This window comes from Gopherus flavomarginatus, chromosome 1 (assembly GCF_025201925.1).
Source record: "Gopherus flavomarginatus isolate rGopFla2 chromosome 1, rGopFla2.mat.asm, whole genome shotgun sequence".
Taxonomy (NCBI): domain Eukaryota; kingdom Metazoa; phylum Chordata; order Testudines; family Testudinidae; genus Gopherus; species Gopherus flavomarginatus.
In genome coordinates this window covers 97,195,681-97,217,211 of record NC_066617.1, presented here as the reverse complement: position 1 = coordinate 97,217,211, position 21,531 = coordinate 97,195,681, and the positions used below count along the sequence as shown (strand labels likewise).

At 42.6% G+C, this 21,531-nt stretch overlaps 1 protein-coding gene across 3 annotated transcripts in view; it reads left to right on the top strand.

The window, feature by feature from the left end:
* EP300 (E1A binding protein p300) overlaps positions 1–20,486 on the top strand; it is a 120,338-nt gene extending 99,852 nt beyond the window's left edge. For 2 of the 3 annotated variants that reach the window (XM_050916757.1, XM_050916746.1), the window contains exons 22-32: positions 846–923; positions 2,162–2,229; positions 4,878–5,028; positions 5,575–5,721; positions 6,261–6,374; positions 7,942–8,107; positions 8,809–8,973; positions 9,889–9,963; positions 14,501–14,662; positions 15,134–15,415; positions 17,143–20,486. In XM_050916757.1, coding sequence (XP_050772714.1) covers positions 846–923; positions 2,162–2,229; positions 4,878–5,028; positions 5,575–5,721; positions 6,261–6,374; positions 7,942–8,107; positions 8,809–8,973; positions 9,889–9,963; positions 14,501–14,662; positions 15,134–15,415; positions 17,143–19,383 — 3,649 coding nt within the window. In that variant the 3' untranslated portion in view covers positions 19,384–20,486. The remainder of the gene's footprint in view (positions 1–845; positions 924–2,161; positions 2,230–4,877; positions 5,029–5,574; positions 5,722–6,260; positions 6,375–7,941; positions 8,108–8,808; positions 8,974–9,888; positions 9,964–14,500; positions 14,663–15,133; positions 15,416–17,142) is intronic. The other variant, XM_050916768.1, reaches the window with a different exon arrangement.
* Positions 20,487–21,531: the final 1,045 nt, after the last annotated feature.

Genomic DNA, 21,531 nt, shown 5'->3' with positions numbered 1-21,531 from the left:
CAGAGGGCCAAACCCCTCTTTCTTTCTTCCCCCCACCCTCCGGTAGGTGGAGAATGGGGGGTACATAGGGTGGGGGGGGGGCTCAGTTTAATGGTAAGAGAGCCACACTTTAATGGTAAGAGCTGAATGTGGCTTATGAGCCTCAGTTTGGCCACTCCTGGTATAGTGTATGGAGAGGTCAAAATTAGTTCAGATCATTCTGCAGCAGCATTTTTCTGCTCTTGGTTTCTGTAATCTTCCTACTTAGCAGGCAACTATACCAGGAGGACATGGTATGTTAAATTATACAGAGTTGGCTGCTATTCTGTCCTCCTTACTGGAGAAAGAGTAGTGGACATTCAGGTGCTGGAGACAGTGGTGCTTCTCCTACATCTCAAATGCTTTTTATCATCTTTTAGCCCCTTAATCCAGTCCATAATTCCACCACTCACATTGCAACTGCTAAAATTATGTCTTAATTCGTAATGAATAGGTCAGAGGGGCTCATCCCTATCCTGGGATCAGTCAGTGTTGCTTTTCAATTTGGGAAGGGTCATGGAAGGAAAGAATGGAAATATGGCTCATAACTCTATCCATGCCATCGTTGTTGTAGTGCCGCTGCAGTCCAAAGAGTAAAATTTAGAGGCTGCTTCTGATCCCAGCACCTAGCACAAATGACACTGGTCCACCTTTAAGTCTCTGAACTCTCAAGGAATAGGATCCCTGTCTCCCTTTTGACTGTGTGTTAGGGAAGGCATGAGGTATGAGTCTTAGTACACATTTATCTTTGAAACGTTAGCTTAAGTATACCTGTAATTAGTGTAGTTGGTTTAATGTGCTCTCCACACTTATTTTCTGACATCCAGGTTTGTTGAATGTATAGAGTGTGGGAGAAAAATGCACCAGATCTGTGTGCTTCATAATGAAATAATCTGGCCATCTGGGTAAGTTTCTTGCCATTTTTGCTCCCTTTCTTGAACAGATGACATTTGGTTGCTGTACAGATGTTGATGTGTATATACCTACCTTTTGGCATATTAAGTTTCTTTTTATATTTTATATATATATTATGAAATCCTATGTCTAAAAAAACTTGACCCAGTGGGAGACATTCCATTAGCTGTTAACATTTTAAACAATATCCATGCCAGTGTCAAGTAAACTTAAATATTGGATGATGTCTTGATTAAAATGTTCTGCATTTCTTACCATTGCTGATCACTAGGATACCTTTATGTAGAAGAACTTTTAGATATTAGTTCAGTGAAGTTAAGATTATCCTTGACCAGGAGTGCTGATGGCATAATTACTAATTGCCATTGCTTTATATTGGTCTGTTTTCCTTACTCTTTGTGATATGTGTTTCTGTGTAATATAAACTTCAGTTTAAACATTTTGGCATCACTGGAGAATTTAACTGGCAGACTGCATCTTGACCCCAACTACGAGCTGTTTACATCCTGAAAGGCAAAGGTCTAAACCTCCATTTGTATCTTGGCTGGACTTGCTGTAGATCTTTCTTAATCAGGAAACTCAAAAGTACAAGAGACTTCAGTAAACTTAAATGTTGTTAGTATTTCCTAGTTATAGTGATTAAGATAACAAATCAATTATAATTCTGTGGTAAGTAAATTTCTGTAAAAAGAACTCAAGTAGTTTGTGCTGATTGCACAATTTGGGGATTTGCCATCTTGCTACTCCTATTCCTCCTTTTATAAGGGTGGTTGGCCCTTCACTGCTTGGGGAAGAATCCTAGGGTTGTCCAGTATCTTTTTGTGTACTAGGATCCTAGAATTTTCCATATTCCCATCAGACCATTAGGTTCTCTAACCAAGATTCTGTCTCCATCAGTGGTAATACCTGAGATTTCAGAGGAATAAGCCCATACTGTAAAGATTGACTGTGTTCATGGTCTGTTCATTCAGCTTTCTTCTATTCTGTCTTGAAAAGCTCCAAATGTTAAGATGACAGTAACTTTCCACTGGTAGAGTTACTGACATTCTTGTCCTCCTGTCCTGTTTTTATCCAATATTTTCAGTGTGGCTGTTCCCTAGTCTTGTACATCTGGTAGAATGTTTTGTTCCTGATGTTTCAAACCTGTGTTGTGAATCTTACTTTGAGTGAGTACCTTAGCAGCATTAGGTATGGGGTTATTCATTCCTTTTTCTCGTTTCCACTTCAGCTTTGTGTGTGATGGCTGCTTAAAGAAAACAGGACGAACCAGAAAAGAGAACAAATTCTCTGCTAAAAGTAAGTCGTCCTGATACTTGTTTAGAGAACATTTCAGGTGTATTAGCTAAGTTTTTAACAAATGTATTGGGAGAGAGGGCAATTTTTCCTGTCTCTCTTGTATTTTTTTTAGCATTTTAAGCTTTTCCTTAAATTCTGGGGTTCCATGTGTTTTGGGATAGAGATGGGAAGATAATTTCAGCCAGATCACTTCCCTAGTATTTATTCAAAATGCACACATCCAACTTACTAATCCATACTGGGTTTACAATGGCAGGTGTTGGGCCCATGCTCAAAAGGGGGCCCAGCCCACTCCACTTGTGCTGCGCACGGAGCAGCTGGCTCCTCTCTATCCCCCAGCTCACCACCACCACTCACTCCTCTCGGCCTGCCAGCCAGGGCGTCTCTTTGCCGCTAGCCCTGCCTGCTGGTACCTCCCCACCCCCGGCCCCTCCTTCCCGCCCATTGCTTGCTCCTTTTGGCCAGCTGAGGACTCCTCTCTGCCCCCCATCACCAGCCAGCAGCCACCAGTGTAGACGGGGACAGAGGGGAGCCCGCAGCCACTCCAGTCTAGTGACTGTCCACTCTGGGCTCCCTTGGACAGGGCCAGTCTCTCCCTGCTGCTTTGTGGAAGCGTCGGGCTGGGGAAGTTGGAGGCTGCTTCACTCCCACCCCCTTTGCCCATGCAAGGAAATGTTTTTCCTCCACTGTGAGCACCATCAACACCAGGCGGGTAGGGGTGGGTGGGGCCTCAGGGCATGGGGCAGCTCTGTGCTTCCAAGCATCAGCTGTCCTGACTCCTAGCACTCTGCTGGGAGGTGGGGATCTCCGCTCTGCACTGGTGAGCCAGGGTATGGGGGGTGGGCAAGGTGCTGGGCAGTGGGGGAGGTTTGTGTTTTGGGGTGCTAGGCAGTGGGGGTCTGTTGGGTGGGCGCTGTGGGGCTGTGAGGAAGGGTACTGGGCAGTGTGAGTGTGGAGATCTGTGCATGTTGGGATGCTGGGCAGTGGGGAGGGGGTCTGTGTGGGGTACTGGGCATTTGTTGTGGGACTGAGTGCAGGAGAGGGTGCTGGGTAGGGATAGTGGTGTGCAGGGCACTGTGTATTTTTGGGGGTGAGGGGTGCTGCGGGGCAGTTGTGTGATGCAGTGTGGACCCACGCCAAGGGGAAGGGGCGCACTGGCAGCACAGGATTGGGCGGGCCAGTATGCATCTGACAACTGTCAATTTGTAAACAGTGCCCTCACGCTGGGTGGAGTGGTGTCGCCTACGCCATGCCTTGCCCCTGGCCAGCCCCACACTCCAAGGCCTGACCTCCCCATGCCATGTTCCGTTGCCCCTGTAGGGGCCCACAAATGTTTGGTGCCAGGCCAACAAAAGAGTCATCTGACCCTGTTACTAATGTATTGGTTTAGGCAACTGTTAATGTGGGATACAGAGCCTTTTACCCCAGTCACTAATATTACTAGTGTTGAGGAGTGGCTCCTGTATGATTGCTGTTTTGCTTGAATGTGAAGACAGTACATTCAAGTCATCCCCACAGCTGGCACCTCTAGAGGTTTTCACAGAGCAGACTATTTGGTTTGACCACAGAAACAAAACTACTTTCTCACTACTAGAGGTGGCTTCTCCTTGGGCAGGATTGATATCAGGATGAAGGCAATGTGTAGGAAGCTTGTACTGTCATTGTCTGTTCTTTAGACAAAGGGATGATTTTTAAAGCTTTTCAGTCTGACACCTTTCACTCAGCTTTAAAATGCATTTAAAAAGTTGAGTAAATAGTTGCATTTCATTTTGCTCATTCATAAAAACAGCCCAAACAAAACTTGACTGACACTGGGATGTTAGTAATTGCACAATATAAAAGGTCTATCTTTATAGTGAGCTTTTCTGACAATGGGCAAGGAGGCGATTTAGAGAACTGAATTGTCTTGAAATGTTGAAAAAAATAGTTGGGTTTGCATTTTAGCCATACCAGAGCTTTTCTCTTCAACTGCATTCTCATAAAATGGAAACCAAACCACTTTGAGACTAGTGCTTCAAATTAGACCATCTGTATGCTTTTTCCATAATCCGAGCATCCTAGATTTACTGAGAGAAATAGGAGGGCTGCTTCCAATTTTGTTCAATTAGCTGGGGTTTCCAGTTACTTACATGCAAATTTTACTCACGATACTATTGTATAGTGGGGATTTTCAGGAATGTGCCAAATGTGAAAGTAGGAGGCTGTGGACAAGAAACTGTTAATATTACAGGAGTGTCTACAGGCTCAAAAAGATTGGGGCCTCGTTGTGCTAGGGTTCTTACTTACATGAACTTCTGGTTTCAGATATTCCTTCAGATGCCTGTATACTTGCTCTTCCTTTGTTTAGGTTTTGTTTGAAAGGAGAGATGATGTAATCCTTGTGAATATAAATGGAATAGTTCTATTTAGTAGGGGTTTTATTTGTCAAAAAATGGATGAATTTCTCCAAGAGAACGAAGGTATTGACAGTATTGGCTAGAACCTGACAGGGAATAGGCAGCCTGAAACTTCCACATGCAGCACCTCCTACTTACTCTAATCCTGGGCCCATTCTGCCAGTGCCCTCATTCATAATTTAATACATAAATAGAGAAATAGAATTTGAATGTCCAGTTATGCATATGTTAAGAGTTTTATTGTTTGTGTAGGGTTGCCATCTACAAGGCTGGGTACCTTCTTGGAGAACAGAGTGAATGAATTTCTGAGAAGACAGAATCACCCTGAATCAGGAGAGGTCACAGTCAGGGTGGTTCATGCCTCCGACAAAACTGTAGAAGTAAAACCTGGAATGAAAGCAAGGTACATCCCTTCAAGTCCTAATGTTGCCTGCTCCCAGCATCATCCCAAAAGATAGGTGTTTGAGTTTTCTACATTTGCTGCTATTTGGCAACTGCAAAGTGTGTGTCTAGTATTCAGAACACCACCAACAGAGCTTTCTTGATTGGCTGTCAGTGATGTCACACCCACCTGTATTATATTGCATGAAGTATATTAAAGTTCTGGAGATTAAAACTAAACAATTTTAAAATAAAGCTGTGTTCCATTGTATTGTAGCTTTGATTATTTGTATTTGTTGCTCTCTAGTTTTGTCCTTTATGTAAACACTAAAATCCCTCCACTCCAGAAAGATTGAGATGAAACATTAACAAACTTTCAGGATAACTTTTTCCTTTTCTGCGATAAAGTTGTCAGGGTTGGCTTTCCCATTACCTGTGACAAATGGCTCTGACCATGCGTTGCAAATCCTGTCTTAATTACTATCTTTATGTATCACCATGTGGTTTTCTCTGTCCTGATGGAATGAAAGTATTTATTACTCTCCTCTTTATCTTATGATATCTGCAGGTTTGTGGACAGTGGAGAGATGGCAGAGTCCTTCCCTTATCGAACAAAAGCCCTGTTTGCTTTTGAGGAAATTGATGGTGTAGACTTGTGCTTCTTCGGTATGCATGTACAGGAGTATGGCTCAGATTGCCCCCCGCCTAATCAGAGGTGAGGAACTGCAGTGCCAATCAAGGGAGATTAAATTTTACTTTGCTCAGAAGTCTCAGTGGGATGAACCTTCTGAAGTCCCAGATTTAAAACGTCAATGCAGCATAATTAAATTTTGTTGTTCATGATAGTATATCCGAACACACAATAGTATATCCCAACACAAGACATAAGGTTTATAGTAAGAAGGAACTGAAGACAGGTGAGTGACAGAATGGGCATCTGGTTATAGTGTTCCAGCAGCAGGAAAGAGATGGATTTTGGGGTCTAGTTTGTAAAGAAACAGGGAGTCAGTGAGGAAGAGGGGCAAGATTGTTCTAGAGGGTGGGGGAGGTCAGATTTTGGAGACCAGAGGTGATGTAAAGGAAAGTGAGTTCCTGGAGGTAGATGGGACCTGTAGCCTTTGAAGACAGTGGCTTGTGCATTAGGTTCTTCAAGGACAGAAAATACCATGAATGAATGTATACAAATACTGTGAAATATTTCTGGCCTTCTGTTCTGTAGTGTCATGTATTTTTTTTCCCTCTGTCTTTGTCTAGGCGAGTATACATATCTTACCTCGACAGTGTTCATTTCTTCCGCCCTAAATGCTTGAGGACTGCTGTCTATCATGAAATATTAATTGGATACCTAGAATATGTCAAGAAATTAGGGTAAGCCTTTAATCCTTCTTCCTGTTTTACAGCATCCAGTAGTGTGCTAGGCACCTCGCAGTGCAGACAAAATGATAGGGACCCTACCCTGAAGAGCATGCCATCTAATTTCAGCCAGTGACATAGTGGAAGGGGCCACAAAACTGTGGGGGATAGGTTTAGGAGGAGGAAGGGGATATGACACTGCAGTGAGTTGTGGTTTCTCAGCAGAGACTTGTGGAGCAGTTTTTTTTAAAGGTATAAAAGACCTTGGAAGCAGACCCCATGTATTATGCTATGTTCCCACCATGGAATTTCCTTACCCCAGTATCTGTAAAACTGCTTTATGAAGCTCAGTCCACATCTTCACCTCATGCTGCTTTCTGTGCTTATGGGTTATGTCAGGTGCTCATTTTTGGGATTATAATAATCAGTCGGGTAACTACTTTCCTGGCATGAAGGAAGCTAAGCTTCCTAAGGCTTGTCTTCACTACTGTGCTAAATCGGCACCGCTGCAATTTAGGACATCTGGTGAAGATGCGCTACATTGATGGGAGCTTTCCTGTCAACGTAATTAATCCACCTCAACGAGAAGTGAAAGCTATGTTGGCGCAAGAGCATCTCCCACTGACATAGCATGGTGTAGACACCACCTTAAATCTATGTAAGTTACGTTGCTGGGGAGTGGCTTTTACATCCCTCCAGGGTGTGAAACTTTAAGCAGTAATGTAGACAAGGCCCTAAAGTGGGATGGGGGATCTGCAGAGACTGTGCTCAGTGAAGCAAGGAAGGATACTTATAACTGGAATTCTGAGTGTATTCTCTACACTCCTTTCCCTGGTTTTGGGAATCTTTCAAATTACCAATAGATGGAAAGGAACTGAGGGCAAATTTGGCTTTGTGGTCCTATAGTTTTTCAGAGTTATTAATTTCTAGATGATTTCAGGTTTCATGGTACTGAAACACATGCCCCCTAGGAGCTACAGAGGAAATATACTTGGAGAACTCCCAGGTATAGAGGAATTTTCTTCCTTTAGTTGGCCTTGAAGGCAGAGGGAAAGGAATCAGTGCTGGGAAAGTAAAGTGGGTTTCAGAAGACAAGGTAGTTTTTGGAATCTCATCTGGTAAGCAGCTCCTCTGTCTTGTTGAGGAAGGAAAATCCTGGCTTGTAGTGCTGAAATGATCTGTTTCTTTTTTCTGAGAATTTACACTTCTCTCATCTAATTGTAATGCAGTTGGTAGATGACAGTTGCAAGCGTATGTCAGGCTTTAGTGATTTTACCTGTAGATTGGGGAAAAAATGCTTTGTTGCTGCACAGAGTAGGGCTGTGCATTATTAGTAAAAATATGCATGCCCATATTGTATGTATGTGCCAATCGGAATACACCTCAATGTTTTTATTAATGGTGTCCATTGCTTATATATAGTAACAGCTCTAGAATTTAGATCAGGAAGAGGATTGCAATAGTTGTCCATCTTGTAGTACCAGCAGACTTTGTGCTGGCTCCACCTTGTGGCTGAAAGGAATAGAAGACCCTAGTGATAAACATCAGCATCCTGATGTATTAATGTTTTTTACAATGGTAGATATACAACTGGACATATCTGGGCCTGCCCACCTAGTGAAGGAGATGACTATATTTTCCATTGCCATCCTCCTGACCAGAAGATACCCAAGCCCAAGCGACTGCAAGAGTGGTATAAAAAGATGCTGGACAAATCTGTGTCGGAGCGCATTGTCCATGACTACAAGGTTGGTTAAATGTAAACTAGATGCAGTAGGACTTGATGAGCAGTCTGTTTTTGGTTCTCTTCCCACCGCTTGTCCTGCGATGTGGAATTATTCAAAGAAATTTGTAAGGCATTAACTTGTGTTTTAGAAGTGGATTGAGTATTTAGCAGTCTAGGGTTAAAATATGTAAATCCTATCTAAACCACACATCTTTTGAAGCCATTTTAGTAAAAGAGGTATGAGGTAATGTCACACCTTCCTTTGCTCCCAAAGAAATAGAAAATCAAAGCTACAGACCATGGGAATACTAAAGAACAGCCAATGGGGACTTAATCTTTTGGGGATATCTTAGCGATTTAAAAAAAACAAACCCTAACATACATGGCTGGGCTGCTGATGCAGTTAGAAGAACCTCAAGTCTACAGGTTTATGTTGACTTGAGATCAAGGGCTGTAGGAAGTGTTGTGATATTGCTGTTCTATCTAATAAATGTGGAGCTTGCAGTGAGTGGCTAGCTGTCTACTAATGCGGGTTTTTTTCTTTGGGGACTAAATGCCTGAATCATTGGTCCAAACTATCCATAATTGAAGCACCACTAAATGTGTCTTTTAGGGTTTTTTTGGATGCTGTTTTTCAGTGCCTTTTTTGCTTTCTCTGAGAATAGTGCCCTGGTTCACTTGCACAGTTATGATAGCTGTAACCAAGTTTGTATGTTTTTGTAGGATATTTTTAAGCAGGCAACAGAAGATCGTCTAACGAGTGCAAAAGAGCTGCCTTACTTTGAAGGGGACTTCTGGCCCAATGTGCTGGAGGAGAGCATTAAGGAACTAGAACAGGAGGAGGAAGAGCGGAAGAGAGAAGAGAACACTAGCAATGAGAGCACGGATGTAAGGAGACTCCTTTTACCTTAACTCTTCATGATATTTCTCCATCTTTTCTTATATCTTCACTTAGTTTCCCTAGGTCCCTGGTGCAGAATTAAATGTTGTTAAGGCTTAAAGCTTTCATTTGGGGGTGGAAATAACTGTTTTTAGGTTTATCTAAAATGCATGTTTATTTTGAGACTCAGCTCTCCCACTTTCCCAGACAGTGCCAATTTCCCTCTCCAGTTTCCCTACCTGTAAGTTGAATTCTTGCTATCATTCTACTTAATTGGGAGCCAGAAAATCATTGTGTGGGAGCCTTGGAAACCATTATCAGCCAGCTTATCTTCAGATTCAGGTGGACACATTGTGTCACTGGACTTTAGCCTTGGTTTGTCTTAATTGCTATGAGAGTGCTGAGTAGCGCAGAATGAGCGTAACAGTGAGTCCATGACTGACACTTTTTTCATAGATTGCAAGGCCAGATGGGATGACTCTGGTCATCTAGTCTGACTTCCTGTATAACCCAGGCCATAGAACTTCCCTAAAATAATTCCCAGAGAAGATCTTTTAGAAAAATATCCAATCTTGATTTAAAAATTGTCAGTAATGGAGAATCCACCACAATCCTTGGTAATTTATTCCAATGGTTAATTACTCTGACTGTTGAAAATATACACCTTGTTTCTAGTCTGAATTTGTCTGGCTTCAACTTCGTCATTGGATCATGTTACACCTTCCACTCCGAGAGTGAAGAGCCCATTATTAAATATTTGTTCCCCATGTAAATGCTATAGGCTGTAATCAAGTCACCCCTTAACCTTTTCTTTGTTAAGCTAAATAGATTGAGCTCCTTGAGTCTATCACTATATAAGGCATGTTTTCTAATTCTTTAATCATTCTCGTGGCTCTTCTCTGAACCCTCTCCAATTTATCAAGATTCTTCTTGAATTGTGGACACCAGAACTGGACACAGTATTCCAGCAGCAGTCGCACCCAGTGCCAAATACAGAGGTAAAATAACCTCTCTACTCTACTCAAGATTCCTCTGTTTATGCATCCCAGGCTTGCATTTGCTCTTTTGGCCGCAGTGTTGCACTGGGAGCTCATGTTCATTATTCACTATGACCCTCAAATCTTTTTCAGTTATTGCTTCACAGGATAGAGTCCCCAATCCTTTAAATATTACCTACATTCTTTGTTCCTAGATGTATACATTTAGTCATATTAAAATGCATATTATTTGCTTGTGCCCAATTTATCAAGTGATACAGATCACTCTGAATCATTGACCTGTTCCCAGTTTTTGTCATCTGCAAGTTTTATCAGTGATTTCATGTTTTCTTCCAGATCATTGATAAAAATGTTAAATAGCATAGGACCAATAACAGTCCCTGCAGAACCCCACCGGAAATGCACCTGCTAGATGATGATTCCCTGTTTAGTTATATTTGGAGACCTATCATTTAGCCAGTTTTTAATCCATTTAATGTGTGCCATGTTAATTTGTCATTGTAGTTTTTCAATCAAAATGTCATGTTACCAAGTCAAATGCTTTGCAAAAGTTTAAGTATATTACGTCAACACTACTGTCTTTATCAACCAGACTTGTAATCCCATTAAAAAAAATAGCAAATTTGACAAGATCTGTTTTCCATAAACCCATATTGAATTGCATTTATTACAATGCCTTCCTTTAATTCTTTATTAATTGAGTCCTGTATCAGCCACTCCATTATCTTGCCTGAGATTGATATCAGCCTGACAGGCCTGTGATTACCCAGATCATCCCATTTACCTTTCTTAAAAATTGGCACAGCATTAGCTTTCTTCCAGTCTTCTAGAACTTCCCCGGTGCTCCAAGCCTTATTGAAGAACATCATTAATAGTCTATCAAGCTCCTCAGCCAACTCTTTTAAAACTCTTGGTTGCAAGTTATCTGGACCTGCTGATTTTAAAATGTCTCACTTCAGTAGCTCCTGTTTTAGTATCCAGAGATACTAGTGGAATGGAAAGAGTGTTATCACCATATGTGTTTCCTCAAATACAGAACAAATATTTATTGAACACATCTGACATATCTGCATTATTATTGATGATTCTACCATTTCCATCTAGTAATGGACCAACATCATTGTCTGGATTCTTTGTCTCTAAAACTTTTTTATAACTCCTTATTGTTCTTAACTCTGCTGTCCATAGATTTCTCCTTGTGCCACTTGGCTTCCCTTATCAATTTTCTACAGTTCCTAACTTCTGATATATATTCATTTCTGTCTCTTTTCCCCTTTTTCCATTTGTTATATATTATTTTTTATACCTATCTTCATTTCCTCTCTCAGGTTGTTGTTTTATGCAGTACAGCCTTGTTCCTTGATTGTGGAATTGTGGCTTTCTATGCATCTAGTAACCCTAGTTCTTAAATTATTCCAAACTGTCATTCACATTTTTCAGATTAAATTCTTTCTCTCAGCTGAGTTGGCTCATAATTGTATTCAGCTATGTGAAATCAGATCTAAGTATATACATATTACTGGTCTGGCCTTTATTCTGCTTGCATGTTATAAATGGGATCAAGTCATGATCACTTATACCTAAGCTACCGTTATTTTTTAGTTCTGTGATGACTTCCTTTTTTTCTGTTAAGATGAGGTCTAATAAATCCCCCATGTTGGCTTGCAACACTTGAGTTTGGAAATTGCCATCTATAATGTTTAGAAATTCCAAGGATGTTTTTAGTACTGGCAACATAAGACTTCCAGCATATGTCACTCAAATTGAAGTCCCCCATGATCACACAGGTTTTTTTCCGCCTACATATCATAGAGAGGTACATAAGGAGGCAGTCATCCTGTTCCCTAGTGTGTTTTGATGATCTGTAGAAGACACCAGCTGATACCCCACTTGTGCTTTATCTGTTAGGATATTGATGTATGAGCATTCAGGGTCACTTTTGTCCGAGTTATGAGTGACTCGGAAACAGATAATGCCATTTTCAACATAGGGTGCCCCTTCTCCCCTTTTGCCCACTCAGTCCTTCCTGAATAGATTATAACAATTCATTTAACATTCCAGTCATGTGAATTTCTGTGGTTATGTAGTCTTTCAATCTCTAGCAAAGCTGGTCTAAAAGTTGAGTCAAAGATCAACTGGGGGAGGTGATCAGGGTTTTAGCTTGACCAGCTGATATCAAGATCCTTGTTTAGGGTTGGGTTTTTTTTGTTGGTTAGGTTTGTTTGTCTTTTTAAAGAAATGACTCTTCATCATCAATTTTATACATTTTATTTAAGCTATTAAAACTAAGTTGCAATTAGCCATACTAAATGAAACTAAGGATAAAGCAAAAAGATCAATCAAGGCTAAATCAACAAGTTAGATTTGAATTAAATGATCAAATTAGTCAGCTCATCAGATTAATTCAGCAAATAATTAGTCCTTATAAATTCAAAGAAAGGAACTAAGGAGGTGGCTGTCAGTTCAGTTACAAACACCAACTAAGAATTTTACCAAGGTTAGTCAGTCTGAACTTGGAACTGGTTAAATATTTGGCACTGAAAACAAACTGTATAATTTTTAAACCACAACCAAACAAAAGCTTCCTCTTTAGATTTCAGTTCTCTTGTGGTAGCTCATCTTCCCCTCCCTCCCACCCCTTCCCAAAAAAAACAACTAAAATACAGGTCTCTACAGAATACTTTGATAAGCAGAAGTCTGACAACCCTGACGTAGCCGTTTACATATCCTAGTTTACAGCTGACAGTTTTAAGTTGCTTAGGATTCAGAAGACAGACGTTGCTTTAATGAGTATTTTTGAGACTTTGTTGTAGAGTTACATAAGCCTGTGGAATTTACTTTCTGGCAGCTTCCCAGGATGGACTTTACCAATGCTCATATAGTCAACCACATTTTTACACCCTAAAATTAAAGAATGAAAAAGGCTACTAAAAGTACAAGACAAATAGAAAAAGGGAAAAGATACTTAAGATAATAGAGCGCTTACGTAGTATTCTAGGCTCTTTAGAAATAGGAACGGGACCTTCAGTCAAGCCAGACAGCGATGTTGCTGACAGTGCTGCTTGCTAGTGGACTTTTTCATGTGCAGGTAGACTGGCCAAAGCCTGGCATAGCCTATTTGTTTATGTTGTGACAACCTCCCTCAGAGGTGATCAGTCTTGGGATTCTAGAACTTTAGTCTTTCCTCAGTGGCTTGCTGATCCAAAAGGCAAGACTTCTCAGTCTTACCCGTAATTCTTATGGTATTCCTATGCTGCCTTGCAGCACCTTCCTTCAAGGTCTTTGGACAAAGCAGATGAGTCTTGTCTTGAAGCCATGAAGCTTGATCTGATTGTGTTTGAGTTAGGTCATCTTTTTGGCTAGCATTGCGAGGTGGAGGGGGAGAGTGTCTTGCTGAAACCCAGCAATATTTTTTTTTAAAGTTTTCAGTATTTGTATTCAGAGACGACCAAAAATATCAAATACACTTGTAAGGAAGCTGACATGGCCTGTCCAGATGAAAGGGTCTTGAGATGGTATTATGCCAGAAATTTATGAAAAGTTCAGCATAAAATAAGTGTGAACCTTTTAGGATCAGATGTCACCATTCTTCTTGCAAACAAGACAATTTAGTAATTTTTATTTAGGAATTGGGGATTATATCAAATAGCTTCTTTTTGGAAATTTTCATCTTGACAAAGTTACTTTAAAGCTTATCAGAATAAAACCCACTGAAGAAATGAAGTTTAAGGTCTATATTCCCATACCCTATTTCTCACACAAAGTACATAAAAAGCATCAACAGAAGGGACTAGAAGGCATGACTGTACTCATTAGTGAGCAGTGATCACACTAGACTAGAAGCTACCATTATCCTCACATACACATGTTAATCAAGATCAAAGTGGGAGTAAAACCTGCTTCTTGGACATAAAGGCACAACTACCTCCGTTGGAGGCAATCTAGAGAGATGAGTTAAGCTGGAATGAATGGTAAGGGAGGCTGCATTGGTGGGAAGATAACCGAAATGAGAGATTTATAAAGTCACATGGACTGTCTACTCCTTCCCCAGGTCTCTGGACAGTGCACTCTCATTCCTTATGTGTTCTTCAGTGACTTCTCCAGGTTTAAATGTATCAGGGTTGTCTATTGCATCACGTGGAGATGATTCCACAATCTAAGAGAACTCATGGTTAGAGAATCTTTTTCTGATTGCCAGTCTTTGATGAATTTTATCCCTTTTCCCAGTCCAACCTAAACAAATATCTCTCTTGAGTGTTTACGCTCTTCAGATACTTTTTAGATGGTGTTATTGCCATTTTGGCATCTTTGGAATGACTCTGATCAAATTAATTCAGACTTCCAGGACAGTTGGTAAGAATATTTTCCTAGCTTCATAGTAAATTATTGTGAAAGCTTTTCTTAGTTCTCCAGTGACTAGAGGTGCTAGCCTAATAAAGTGCTTTAAATTTTGATATACTGATTTACTGTCTTTTTAAATAATTGTCAGAGGCCTCTTATTATTCTACAAATTCAAAGTTATTGGCTTCTCTGGCAGGTGAGTAAGGGAGACAGCAAAAATGCCAAAAAGAAGAATAATAAGAAGACAAGTAAAAACAAGAGCAGCTTGAGTCGTGGCAATAAGAAGAAGCCTGGCATGCCCAATGTCTCCAACGATCTCTCCCAGAAGCTGTATGCCACTATGGAGAAGCACAAAGAGGTAAAAGCCATTGGATTGAGAAGTATCTACTCTGTTTGAGCAGCCAAGTGCACAAATATTTTAATATAGAATTTAGCAAGAGAGTACGTATTTGTGGATGGAATCCCCATCTACACTCTTTCCTATCAAGGCTATGGGAATAAATACAGATCACACCTGTGCTGTGTAGAGAGCTTTCATAAGTAAAAGTCTTCGCTGTGCCAGATTGGACCATTGGTCCGTTTAGTTCAGTGGTCAGTATTTGCATCAGAGGAAGGTGGAGGGGAGGGGGGAATCCATAGTGCACTTGTTGAATTATGTAGTGTTGTATGTGCAGAAGTGGAAATTCCTTCATGACCCATGCAAGTAGTCAGCTTGCTGTGGAACCACCCCACCCATCACAGCATGCTAACATCAGTAGCCATGGAATGGCATTTACTGTGTAGTTAAGGATGATCAATGGCTGATTTTAACTTCTACTTTATTTTTCAGGTCTTCTTTGTGATCCGTCTCATTGCTGGCCCTGCAGCGAACTCCCTGCCTCCTATTGTTGAGCCTGACCCACTCATTCCATGTGACTTGATGGACGGGCGTGATGCCTTCCTCACCCTTGCTAGAGACAAACACCTGGAGTTCTCCTCACTACGAAGAGCTCAGTGGTCAACCATGTGCATGCTAGTGGAGCTGCATACCCAGAGCCAGGACCGCTTTGTTTACACCTGCAATGAATGCAAGCATCATGTAGAGACCAGATGGCACTGCACTGTCTGTGAGGTATGTCTGATAAGATGTTTTTTCCCCCACTAGCTCTGGGCACCAAGGTTAAGGAGACTCTTTACCTGAAATCAGTTCTAAACCTACATTCATAGCAATGTCTGTCCAGTCTACATTGTGGCCGTTTGGAATGGGAGGTGTTAAGTGTGCTATCCTGAGTGAAAAGTAGCTGTGCTGCTGTATGCCCCCAAAGGTCATAATCACCTTAACCATGCCTGTTTCATTTAAATCTTCACTCCTCCACCAGTAAATTAACTGTGCCCTAAATTCAGTTCTGAGAAACTGCAAATAAAATTTGTCATTCTGCCTCCCACATACCCCTAAGTAAACAAATTCTAGCTTCTCCAGTTAGTGAATTCTGGGAGTTTTCTTTTCTTCACTAATTTTAGGAATACCGGGTCCCCTACCATTTGGCAGGACTTCTGCCTTCCTAAGAATTTCAAAGCCCCCCCAGCCTCCCATCTGTCTTCCATGTGGCCCCTCTGCTCTGTGCTCTCCTTCCTCACTGGGAAAAGCAATCTGCTCCTCCCTCTCCCCTTCTTAAAGAAGTGGCACTATTGTGCCCCACTCCTCTTTTGAAGAAGAGCAAGCAGATGAATAGCTACTCTGTTCCCTGAGGTCCTCCTTCCCTCCAGGGGAAGGAGTCAGTGATCCCCTGATCCCACTTGGTCAGGTGAAATTTCTACTGGCTCAGGGCAAACAGGTTTTCCAAGCCCTGGCTGTTGGTCTGTATAAATGTCAGATACAGTTTTGCCCACACACTTTTCACTGCTGGTTGTTTGGACTTCTGCCAGTACCTGGGCACAGAGGACATTATAAATTACCTGAAAGGAAAATATAAAATTATTAGTGATACTTTTCAGATGATCCGAAGACTGGGAGAGTGGTAAATAATGGCCAACACAGGTCACTGGTCATAGGGGACTGTATCTTGGGAAGCAGTCACTCTGAAAAAGACTTGGGCGTCATGGTGGATAATCACCTGAACATCAGCTCCTAGTGTAACGCTGTGGTCAAAAGAGCTAGTGTGATCCTTGGATGTATAAATGGGAATATCAGGTAGAGGGAGTTTTATTCTCTTTGGCACTGGTGGGGCTGCTGGAATATTCAGTTCTACCATCTACAGTTCAAGAAGGATAGTGATATATTGGAGAGGGTTCAGAGAAGAGCCACAAGAATGAATAAAAGATTGAAAGACATGCTTACAAGCAGCTCAGTCTATTGAGTTTAACAGAGAGATGTTTAAAGGTTGACTTGATCAATCTAGAGCTACCTATGTGGAGAACAGAAGTGTGATGAGGACCCTTCATATTTTTGCCTGCTAGACTGATGAGATCCAGTGCCTTGGAAGTTGAAGCTAGAGAAATCTGCACTAGAAATAAGATGCCAATTTAAGTGACAGTAATTAGCCGTTGGAACAGTTTAGCATAGGTTGTGATAGATTCTCCATCACTGGAAACTTTGAAATCAAGACTGGATATTTTCCTAAAATCAGTGGTCTAGTTAAATAGACATTGATCCAGGGAAGGCCTGTGTTACACATGAAGTTGGACTAGATGATCACAATGGTCCCTTCTGGTTTTATAATCAACAAAAAGGCCAATTTTTCTCCCTCCCCCCAACCACAGTCCATATCCCTCATTAGGAAAATGACCCCGTTTGTATATTTATTGTGCCAGGTTATGTAGACAGCTTTTTAATTTTCCAAATGTTTGGTCTCTTTTCAGGATTACGACCTGTGCATCACCTGTTATAACACTAAAAACCACGACCACAAGATGGAGAAATTGGGCCTTGGCCTAGACGATGAGAGCAACAACCAGCAGACTGCAACCACCCAGAGCCCTGGTGACTCTCGCCGCCTGAGCATCCAGCGCTGTATCCAGTCCCTCGTCCATGCCTGCCAGTGTCGTAATGCCAACTGTTCACTGCCGTCCTGTCAGAAGATGAAGCGAGTTGTCCAACATACCAAAGGCTGCAAGCGCAAGACCAATGGAGGGTGCCCTATTTGCAAACAACTCATTGCTCTTTGCTGCTACCATGCAAAGCATTGCCAGGAGAACAAGTGCCCGGTTCCCTTTTGCCTCAACATTAAACACAAGCTTCGCCAACAGCAACTTCAGCACCGTCTGCAGCAGGCGCAGATGCTCCGAAGGAGGATGGCGAGCATGCAGAGAACCGGTGTGGTAGGTCAGCAGCAAGGATTGCCTTCACCAACCCCAGCCACACCAACAACTCCAACAGGCCAGCAGCCCCCAACACCACAGACCCCACAACCCCAGCCACCACCCCAGCCTGCCTCGCAACCCCAACCTGCACCTCCCAATACTATGCCGCCGTACACCATGCCGAGAACTCAACCCCCTGGTGCTGTGTCCCAGGGCAAAGCAGGTGGCCAGATAACTCCTCCAACTCCACCTCAGACTGCTCAGCCACCAGTCCAGGGTCCTCCTCCAGCTGCAGTAGAAATGGCGATGCAGATCCAGCGGGCAGCAGAGACTCAGCGTCAGATGGCACAAGTTCAGATTTTCCAAAGGCCAATTCAACACCAGATGCCCCAACTGAATCCGATGCCACCAATGGGGATGAACCCTCCCCAGATGGCCAGAGGGCCTGGCAGTCACATAGATCAAGGCCTGGGGCCAGCGGGAATCCAGCAGCAGCCACCATGGGCCCAGAGTGGGTTACCCCAACCACAGCAGCTCCAGCCAGGAATGCAGAGACCATCCATGATGTCAGTAGCCCAGCCAGGGCAGCCTATGAACATGGCGCCTCAGCCAGGAATGGGTCAGGTTCCTGGTGCGCCTCAGCCAAAACCAGCATCTCTGCCCCAGGCAGCCTTACAAAACTTACTGCGGACTCTCAGGTCTCCCAGCTCCCCAATGCAGCAGCAGCAGGTGCTTAACATCCTCCACTCCAACCCTCAGCTACTGGCTGCTTTCATCAAGCAGAGGGCTGCCAAGTATGCAGTGTCTCAGAATCCACAAGGTATTCCAGGGCAGCCTGGAATGCCACAGGGTCAGCCAGGGCTTCAACCACAGCCAGCCATGCAAGGGCAGCAAGGAGGGGTGCACCCAAACCCAGCCATGCAAAATATGAACCCCATGCAAGCTGGGGTGCAAAGGCCCAGCATGCCCCAACAGACGCAGCAGCAGCCGCCTCAGCAGGCCATGGGTGGGATGAATCCTCAGGCACAGCCGATGAACATGAATCACTCTGGGATGTCTCCGCAATTTCGGGATCTTTTAATGAGACGACAGCAGATGATGGAGCAGCAGCGCCAGCAGCAGCAGCAAGGAGCCGGTCCAGGGTTGGGGCCGGGGATGGCCAACCATAATCAGTTTCAGCAGCCCCAGGGTGTCGGTTACGCGCAGCAGCAGCAGCAGCAACAGCAAAGGATGCAGCATCATATGCAACAGATGCAGCAAGGAACTATGGGACAAATGAGCCAGCTTCCACAGGCAATGAGTGCAGAGACAGGAGCCAGTTTGCAGCAGGCTTTCCAGCAGAGGCTACTTCAGCAGCAAATGGGATCCCCAGCTCAGCCCAACCCTATGAGCCCCCAACAGCACATGCTCCCCAGTCAGGCCCAGTCCCCACACTTACAGGGCCAGCAGATCCCTTCATCGCTCACCAATCAAGTGCGTTCTCCACAGCCTGTACCCTCACCACGACCCCAGTCCCAGCCCCCCCATTCCAGCCCTTCCCCTCGGATGCAACCTCAACCTTCTCCACACCATGTCTCTCCACAGACCAGCTCCCCACATCCAGGACTGGTAGCCGCCCAGGCTAACCCCATGGATCAGGGGCACTTTGCCAGCCCGGACCAGAGTGCAATGCTTTCTCAGCTTGCTGGCAATCCAGGCATGGCAGGCCTCCATGGTACAAGCGCCACGGAACTGGGGCTCAGCTCCGATAACTCAGACTTGAATTCAAACCTTTCACAGAGTACACTAGACATACACTAGACACATTGTAGCATTTTGGGAGCAAAAAAAAAAACTTATTTTCTCAAGACTTTTTGTACTGAAGACAAATTTTTTTGAATCTTTCTTAGCTAAAACAACATTTTTCCCTGGAACACATCCGAACTCTGCAGCAGTAGTTTGTGGTTTTAAAAACAAGAAACCAACAAAATGAACCTGAGGGAAAATAGAATACAAAGAATATATTTTTGTTATGGCTGGAATCATAACCAGTCCTTTTTCTTGTTTTTCCTCGCATGCGTGCGTTGGGAGGTGGAGGGGGGAAGGGGTGGTTTTTTGGCTGCTGACCAAATTGGCCCCCTTCTCATGCCTCCAATAGGTTTTATTTTTTTTTAAATTAATGAAAATATGTAATATTGATAGTTATTATTTACTGAGGCAGATGGTTAACATTTTCCCTATTCTGGTTTTTCCTCACATCACTGCAAAAAACCCACAGGAGAACATTTCCTAAAACCGGAGGACAAAAGGGGTTAATGTTGCTTTAAGAATACATTACATATATATAAATATATATTAAAAATAAATACCAGTTTTTTCCTCTTTGGTTGGAAAGATGTCAATTCTTTGAAAAAATGTAAAAAATAAAATAACTCACCCCTCCTGAAGTCTACTTTTGTCCTCCAAGAATTTTCTATACAAGAGTCTGAGCTTAAAAAAACTTCAAGTATTAAAATAATTTGTACATGTAGAGAAGACAACATTTTTGCAAATACACAGGGGCAGCTGCCAAATGGATGTAGTATATATATTGTGGTTTCTGTTTTCTTGAAAGATTTTTTTTTGTTATTTTTACATCTAACAAAAGAAAAAAAATAAAAAAGAGGGTAAGAAACAATTCCGAGAGGATGATTTTAACCTGAGAAAAGTCCCTGGGGTTTCTTCTTTATGCTTGCTTTCTCCCCTCTCTCCCCACCCTCTTCCACTTTCTGTAAAACTTGAAAATAGAAAGCAAAAAACCCTCAAATGTTGTAAATCATGCAATTAAAGTTGATTACTTATAAATATGAACTTTCGATCACTGTATAGACTGTTAAAATTGATTTCTTATTACCTATTGTTAAATAAACTGTGTGAGACAGACAGCCTGCTTTTTACTGCTTCCCTTCTCTCTCTCTCACCTATGGTGCTTGTTTTTAAAATGGTGAGGACAGCGGAGTATATGCTGCTTAAACTTTTGGTCAGAAGTTGGCGAATTATTTAATGCATTTGTGTTTGCCATTTTTTAAAAAAAGCAAACTTACAATCTGGGATTGTTTATAATTAGCATTAGAAATGCACATTTTGGGAAGACTCCATAATTGCATCTGCTCATTATGTAATTTACCAAAACGCAAGGCATGGTCCCCACACCTTACACAACTGCCATGCCCGTCCACTGGGCTCCAGTCGGTGTGTTTGACTAGGTTAGCATCTTGAGTTCCAAGGGCTGCTCCTTAATATGAAACCCAAACTTCTGCTTGGGTGATACAAAATTGAAAGACCACATTCCCTCTGGGATACCCTGTAGAGCTTTTTGTGCCAACCTTGTGACTGTCTACACTCGGAGCTGGATGTGTGATTCTTGGCTTGCATAGATGTACCCACAGTGGCTCTGCTCAAGCTAGTGCACTTAAAATAGCAGTGTACCAGAGTAGCACAGGCTGCCCAAGTATATACATAGCCAGGGGATCCTGGGGGGGACGTCTTCAGGGCATCTAGTTTGAACCGACACCTCTTCTGTCCTGGCTATGCTATTTTTAGCATGTTAGCTTGAGTACAACTGTGTGAGTTGGGCATTGCAAACTCACCTCCAAGTGTAGATGTAGCCTGTGGGTCAAACTGGAAGAATAAGGTGGTGTGGGTATTGATTTGTGAGAAAAGACAAAGAATGAACATTGTTTGCCACACGCTATGGGAAGGCAGGGGAATAAGATAGCTACTTGGAAATATTTGAAAGGTCTAAATACCAAAAAGGAAGAGAAATCTAGTGTAGAATTGACAGGTTTCAGAGTGGTAGCCGTGTTAGTCTGTATCAGCAAAAACAAGTACTTGTGGCACCTTTAGAGACTAACAAATTTATTGAGCCATAAGTTTTCATGGGCTAAAGCCCACTTCATCGGATGCATGGAGTGTAAAATACAGTAGGAA